This window comes from Apostichopus japonicus, chromosome 16, assembly GCF_037975245.1.
Source record: "Apostichopus japonicus isolate 1M-3 chromosome 16, ASM3797524v1, whole genome shotgun sequence".
NCBI lineage: Eukaryota > Metazoa > Echinodermata > Holothuroidea > Aspidochirotida > Stichopodidae > Apostichopus > Apostichopus japonicus.
The window spans coordinates 30767325-30775323 of record NC_092576.1 but is presented as its reverse complement, the minus strand read 5'-3'; the positions used below and the strand labels follow the sequence as shown (position 1 = coordinate 30775323).

Below are 7999 nucleotides of genomic sequence, written 5' to 3'. Positions count from 1 at the left end.
ACGTAAAAAGCAACGCCTGATGCACAACTCGGCCGTGACCTGTACTGTTTACAGCCCACTAGTAATGAGAAAATCTGAAACGTATACACGTGTTACACACGAATACACGGTTTATGTATTGTGCTTTTTACGTGCTTTTTACGTCTTTCAGGAAACAGTATACTGAGATGACACACTTTTGCAAAACCGTAGAGACAATAGATACATTGTCGCCCCCTGTTGTAGACATGTTTGGCAAGCAATGCAGTAAGGTTTTTTTTACGTGCAAAGAAAACGGACACGGACCAAAGGTCAACAACCACCACAAACAACCACCTGTAAAACTACCAGCAAAAACCCAACTGAAACCCACAAACACAAATCTCTCACTAACGTAGCGTTTTAACGTGACATGAAAAGGACACGTACCCAAAGGCCAACAGAAGCAAAACCATAAAACACTACAAACCGGCCCCAAAAAGCCAACTCCAAGCCACAAACAGAAAAAAAACCCAACTCATTATGTAACGACCACACAACCCCCCCATCACTCCAAACCCCAACCGGGGAACGCCGTCCCGAGTGCACACGACAGGCCTTTTGGGGGTACCCCTCGACCCATTAACCCATATTACACGCAACTAATGACACTGCCACAGGCCAGGGGGGTCCATGACAACACTGCACAGAGGCCACCACTTCAGGTAACCAAACCCGTACATTGCTTACTAGTCGCAAAAACGTGATTGCTAAGACATGGCGTGACAACAGAGACGAATCAATAACGTGATATTACTAATCGTTATCGCTTCTCGGCCTTTTGGCTAAGATCATTGCGGTTCACCAGATGTTTTACTGGAACGTTTTCCAAAGGAGTGTTTTCTTACTGTATTTTTTGTCGGATTTGTGGTTTTCGTGTTTCCCGTTCCCCTCCCCCAAGAGAGGCGTTTTCCCTCTCATCATCTAACGGTTTGCGTGTTAGCATTCCGTGAATTTTTCCTCTTCCTCGGATTCGTTTGCCTGGCGATGGCCTCATCGGTCAGGCGCAACTGTAGTGTGTTGCTTCGGTGTGCAAATGGTGTTTGTACTCGGAGGCAGGTTTTTGATGTATTGGAAAGTGTTGGTAGGTACTGTTCCGTCTGTTCTAGATGCAGTGCAGGTCCTGTCCAATAAGTCCCAGGATAATACGTTGAAGACCGTAGCATTGAAGCGAGCTTTTGTAAAGGTTTTGAGGAGGTTGGCCAGTGTAGTGGTGGAGCCCGTACAGTAACGACTATGTCGTTCTTATTGTACTTAACGTAGAACACGAGTTGAACGACAACATCGTGAAGTTTGCCTTGGGGATGTACGGGAAGGTGGTCGCTCCCCGATGGTGTGTGAATCTAGAATATCCCAGTATATTTAACGGTAACCGACAGTACAAGGTTGTACTTGAAAAGGATATCCCCTCGTCCCTGCGGATTGGCGCTCGAAACATATCGGTTCGCTATCCTGGGCAGCCGTTTACCTGCCTGCGATATGTGGGCCAAGACCACCGTATCAAGGAGTATCCCAACTTGAATCGGATCGGATTCGGCGGATCCGACTGACTCGATGGTGGTACCCCACAGCCCGTGCAACTCCACCCGTGCCTGTGGAGCCTGCCGCCGACTTGACGGTGGTCACCCCCGCAGCACCAACAGCTCCATCCGGGTCTTTGGAGCCTGCCGTTGCCACTATTCCACAGGAGGAAAAGGGAGTATCCACGGATGTGGTTGAGAGCGAGGTCGTGGAGGAAAACCCTTAGCCCTCTAATGTTCCCATACGACCCTGTGCGTGGACATTTTCTATAAAACAAGACGTCGACACAGAGTTAAAAGAGGAATATTTATCATCTTTGGGAACAACGGTACCTACCCCGATATCAGCAGAGCCCTCGAAGGAACCTTTTCGCTGCGGTCAAGACGATGGCCTCAAACAAATCGCCTGGCAGCAACGGGTTGGGTTGCTAAGTGAGTTTTATTTTGAGTGCTGGGAATTCATCGGTGCTGGCCTGTTGGAACTGCATAATGAATCTTGGATGCGGGGTTCGTTATCCCCTTTCCCAGAGAGTTGCAGTTGTTACGGTTCTCCATAAGAAAGGAGATCGTAAAAAGCCCGCAAACAAAAGGCCTATTTCCCTGTTAAATACTGATTATAAGACATACGCATGCTCATTGCCTTGGACAGTATGTCGAAAGCGTTGCCTGACATAATTAACGATACTTTTTAAGAAAAAGTCACCCAGGAAAGAACCTGGGCACGAACACCAAACTACCAAACGACTGTACTTCCAGCTAAGGCATTCTGATTCAGCTTTCAATCCTCCGAGAGGACGCGAAAGGAGCCTACACTACAAAACAACTCGCGTGACGTCATCTGCATATTGAACGCATCCTGGCACAACGAATGGAACAAATCTCGAGTCCTTTCCAAAGTCGATAGACACAACCTAATGGGGACACCCCTGGCGCTCCTCTCCCCACCCTGCCGTTTCAACTGATTTTACCCCACCCCTTCCTTCCCTACTCGCCAAATCCATAGTAGCTCCGTGCTTTGACCTTTCATCGATTCCAACAACCAACTCTTCCAATTCCCAGTACCTACAGTGTGCATATATGTCGCTAAATTCCATTACTTTTTACGTGACTCGCCCTGCGGGCTGAATTCCACGGTTCACTGTACTACTGCATGTACATATCCCTGTTCGAAGAAACAAAACAAAAGTAATGAAAAGACTTGTTAAGTAAGAACGATATCTTGTATAGAAGAAAATCAAACGCCTGTAGCACGCACGTACTAAGACAAGACAAATAACCACGCCCGCCTGACGAGGAGCACAGTACTGTAGATATATATATATATCACAGACCTGTAGTACATGGAGAGCGAGAGCGTAACACGTCTGCACTCCACGAAAGCCGGCTCGTACTTTCAGGAAGTAGCAAATGTTACACAGTCCTGCAATGGAGAACGCCAATGTTCAGGATGATGTGCTTTTTACGTGACCCGCCATGCGGGATCCAAAACGTCATGGCCAAACGGCACTTCTGAATCATATGGATGATGTCAACAAATCTACATCCTTAGCTTAACGAACGGCTGAAGACGCTCTCCGGCAGTTGGTGTCACGCAAATAAGAAAGGAATTTGACCAGTAAGCGGACGTTTGGTTTATTTTGAGGAAATTGTGTGAACTGTTACGGGCTAGAGGTTAAAAGTCGACCCCTCGCGGAACTTCGGTCTCGCGGAACTTCGGTCTCGCGGAACTTCGGTCTCGCGGAACTTCGGTCTCGCGGAACTTCGGTCTCGCGGAACTTCGGTCTCGCGGAACTTCGGTCTCGCGGAACTTTTTTTAAATTTCGGTCTCGCGGAGCCTTCGGTCTCGTGGCCTGCAAGGGCGTAGGAACCGGGGGGGCTGGGGGGGCGCCAGCGCCCCCAGTGAAAAACATGGGGGGCGGAAGTATCATTCCGCCCCCCCCACTTCACGAGTCAAAAAAACCCTTTTTCATTTCTCAATAAATGATAACAACATTCGTCATTTTACTCATTTAATTATGGTATTCCCGCTTCCCGAATTGCACGAATTTGTTCGCCACCCTACCCGCGTTCTCGATCTCAGAACCGGAAGTTCAAAACCATGCATGCCGTTGCATGCCGTTTTGCCATTTTGCACGTAAGTGAGCGATATTCCGTGAGTGAGCGATATCGATGACGGCCGGGGAAATCATTGAAAGCAACGAAAATGAGTGGGAAAAAACGTCTCCGCAAACAGTGCAACCTCCAGGAATTCTTCCGGAAGAAAGTCGCTAAACCTACAGGTTGGTATATAATATAAACTATGACCGTCGGTTCGTTACTCCCCTGTACAGGACATGTAGCCGTGTATTGTACTTAATTCCCGTACATTAGGCTAAGCCTTAGCTCCACAAAATTAATCCCTTACGATTCGAACACCTAGCCTAGTCTGGGTAAATTGAATTGTTTGCACGGGTTATCCGGGTACCCGCCCGAGGCGATATTAGCCGGTTCATAATTTTTTACCCGAATCCTACGCAAAGTGTGATTCCAAAAAAAATTGGCAAACCGACGGTTAGGCAGATTTCCCATTGACTTAGTGTGGTGTTAGGCTACCATGTGGTCGAAGATAACAGCAATAAGGAAAGTATTCCATGGATATCTTATAACTGCGTCACAATTTCAGCGAATAAACAGATGGTTAGGCTTAGCTAGATTTCTCATTGACTTAGTGTGGTGTTAGGATACCACGTGGAAGAATTTATGATATATTCATTCGTTTATTTCATAGAAGGAAAGGCTGACATGGAATTTTACGAGATGTTTATGGATTATAGACGGGATAACTGAAAAATAATAATCGCAAGTGGCTTTTTACTAATCGTTTATTCCAAATGCGATCAAATTGCGCGAACCGCGCAATCTCGCGGCTAATGCGAACCATGGGCCTGCATAGTAGTAAGAACTGTTTAAGAGCTAAATTGGATATTAATATGGTCACCCTGATCCAATAGACGTGGAGAGCAAGCATAAGCAGCGGCGGCAGTGCGATGTTAGTAGTAATATCAATTATAAATAAATTATTAAGTTATTAAGAAGTTAATGAAAGAAAGATAAGCAAATAGAAACAGGGGTATAGGAGGTGGCCGGGTGGGTAATACGATTGACAAGTGCATTATAGCATTTGCAACTTGCTTTGACATAAAGCCTACATGTTTCTCTTGGGCAGTGGCAGCACCAGACTTCGGATTTTTTGGGGGGAGCGGGTGGGAGTGGGTTAGGTGGGGGGGGGCAAAAAAATGTGCGAATTACAGTAAGTCTTGACACAACAAACACAGCTCTCATAACGAAATGTACATTTCCTTACAGAAGATGTCACAGATAACCCCTCACTATCTATGAAAGTTGGTGAAACCAGTGTGCCAGCCAAGGAGGCAACGGGGTTTAGATCCACGGCAGCGGCAGAGATTCATGCCGACGACGACACCACAACTGCGAGAGCAAGCACACATGAAAGGTGAGATTGTCTCTTTTGTGATTCCTTGCCAGAGGCCAGATCTATAATGGTTTGCCAGGCATGTCATTGTGACTGTGTGTTACTTTCTTGTATACATGAAAAGGCAAATGGAGAATGCGGATGTGTACGAAGTACAAACCAAGTCTCGGGATGCCTCAAATTTACCTAAAGGTTGAAGTTTCATCCACCATTCTATGCATTATAATTTTAGAATAGAGACATGCATTTCATATAATATTCCTCTTTTTTATATATAGAACCTCCCATGGGCAATCAGGTGGTTCAGTGAGTGGAGACAAGACCGATACTGGGAAAGACACTACAACTCCAGATTCAACCAGTGCCACCCCGAGAAGTGCAGGCAACACAGACACTGCTGTCCCCCAGCCCGAACGGCCACCTATGAGGTAAGAGTGTCCATTATTTTGGTTTGCATCCAAGACGGAAGTGAATTGAAACCTTAGGTTGTGAAGGTGTCGAAAACCATGTACCAAGTGCGTGGTCCAATGGTTAGAGCAGCTGTCTTTCACCAGGGGGCATATTCAAATCTTGGTTGGGTCAAAATTCTAGGGACGAAAGGCACTGTAAAAATGTGAGATATTTTGGTATTCTTTCATTTACGCTCATACATTTGTTTCCATTATCATAGAGCATGTGAAGACGACATCTCCCGTGAAAAAGCTTGTGATGCAGAATGCTGCTCTGGGCGAGAATCTCCGTTCCAGCCCAAGGATGATGCAGTTATCCTGTCCACAAAGAAGAGGGTGGGAAACAAGAACGAATTCCGCTCGTTCCAAGTACAGTGGTACGATAAATTCCCATGGCTTCATCTGTGTGCCACCAGAAGGAGTATATTCTGCTTCACCTGTATGTCCGCGATAAGCATGAACATAATCGCTGGAAATACACAAGTGGAAGCCAGTTTCACGGATAAAGGCTTCGATAATTGGAAAAAGGCCCTTTCTGCATTCCAGCGACATCAACAGAGTGACCTCCATAGAGAAGTAGTGTTCAAGAAGATGCAGGCCGGGCATGGTGTGGATCGCTTGCTGGAGCACCATGGAAGCATACTCCATTCCACACGAAGGCAAATGCTGCTAAAACAGCTGGACTGCCTGCGATTCTTGCTTCGCCAAGGACTAGCCATCAGGGGGCATAAAGAAATTGAAGAAAACCTGAGGCAGCTGTTAATGTTGGTTGCAATTGACAACAAGGACACCAGGACCTGGCTAGACAACAAGGACTATCTGTCTCCTGTAATCGTCAATGAAATGATTCAACTCATCGGCCATTCAGTTCTGCGGGATCTGCTTAGTGACATCAGAGAGGCTGGGATGTTCGCCATCATGGCTGATGAGACAAGTGACCTGAGCAACAAAGAGCAGCTGTCGATATGCATCAGGTGGGTGGACTCTGGCTTCAAAATCCACGAAGACCTCATCGGATTTGTTCATGTGATCCACACTGATGCCGAAACCTTGAGCAAGGCAATAAAGGATGTGTTGATCCGATGTGCTCTGCCACTTTCGCAATGTCGTGGGCAGGGGTATGACGGGGCTGCAAACATGATGGGTCACCTGAGGGGTGTAGCCGCTCGGATACGACAGGAGGAGCCTGCAGCCATCCATGTGCACTGCTGGGCACATTGCCTCAATCTTTGCTTACAGGAAGCTTCAAAGTCTTGCCATATCATCCGGGACAGTCTGTGCCTTGTAAGCGAAATAGCGAAGCTGATCAGGGCTTCACCGAAGCGCTCTGCTGTGTTCCTCAAACTGAAGGATCAGGTATCCCCAGATGCACCCGGTCTGCGGCCGCTGTGCCCTACACGATGGACTGTCCGTACAGGAGCATTACTAGGCATTCTCTCCAACTATGATGTCCTCATCGACACTATGGCACAGATCAACGATGAATGCCATGATGAATATGGCACCAGGGCCAAAGGACTCCTGAACCAGCTGGAGAAGTTCCACACTTTGTTTGGTTTGAAGATGTGCTATTTAATTTTCAGCACCACTGAAGAGCTGTCCATGTTGCTTCAGAACAAGAAGACCACATTGGATGAGGCATCCAGAGCTGCGAAGGTTCTAGCAAGATTCCTGAAACATCAGCGAGAAGAGGCAACCTTTGCAGGTTTCTACCAAGGTGTCCGTGATAGCTGCATGAGGGTCGTTGGTGCTGAACCCTGCCTTCCACGAGCACGAGCTCCACCACGGCGACTTGATGATGGAGGGCCGGCTCACAGATATGCAACCCCAGAGGACTACTACCGCCATCTGTACTGTGAAGCCATCGACAGTCATCGGTGAGATGGAACGTCGATTTTCCCAAGAGTCCTTCCAGATTCCAAGGGACATTGAGCAGACCTTGCTCTCTGCTGCGAACTGGGACGGCACTGGGCCCGAAGTTACACCAAGTCAACAGGTGGCTGATCTATACAAGCAACGATTGCCAACGATTGCAGAGGCAGCTCAACATGCTACCAGAGCTGATCCGTGTCGCAAAGCAGACTCACGGAGTGCACCAGCGCCTAGTCACGAAGGTTCAGACAGTTCTGGACATTCTGCTAGAAGCCCCAGGAGGAGGGCAGATGTTCAGCGAAGTTGTCAAGTTGGCCAAAATATTGATGACCATCCCTGTTTCGACTGCGACGGCAGAACGGTCATTTTCCGCCCTACGTCGTTTGAAGACGTATTTGAGAACCACAATGACGCAACAAAGATTGAACAATGTTGCCTTGGCACATTGCCATAAAGAGAAGTTGGACATGGTTAAAATGAATCTCGTTGCCAAGGACTTTGTTTCAGCAAATGATCGAAGGCTGGGGTTCTTCGGTAAATTTGAATGAGATGTGTAACTCTGCATTGAAGATATAACGGTTGGAAATTGTATCAACATGGGTAGTACCCATGAGGTTTCCCCTATAGTAAGTCCCAGGTAGGATTCCCGCTTTGGTGACTGGTTCATC

General features: G+C 47.3%; 1 protein-coding gene across 2 annotated transcripts; it reads left to right on the top strand.

Annotated features, from left to right (window-relative positions):
* Positions 1–524: 524 nt before the first annotated feature.
* On the top strand, positions 525–7452 carry LOC139982135 (zinc finger MYM-type protein 1-like). Of its 2 annotated transcripts, XM_071994734.1 has the most exons (4): positions 525–3817; positions 4884–5031; positions 5289–5438; positions 5681–7452. In XM_071994734.1, the coding sequence occupies exons 1-4, from the start codon at positions 3742–3744 to the stop codon at positions 7338–7340; spliced, it is 2034 nt and encodes a 677-aa protein (XP_071850835.1). In that variant the 5' UTR covers positions 525–3741; the 3' UTR covers positions 7341–7452. The 2 variants fall into 2 exon arrangements, with proteins under 2 accessions (XP_071850835.1, XP_071850836.1); XM_071994735.1 differs by having other exon boundaries at positions 3730–3817; positions 4887–5438.
* Positions 7453–7999: the final 547 nt, after the last annotated feature.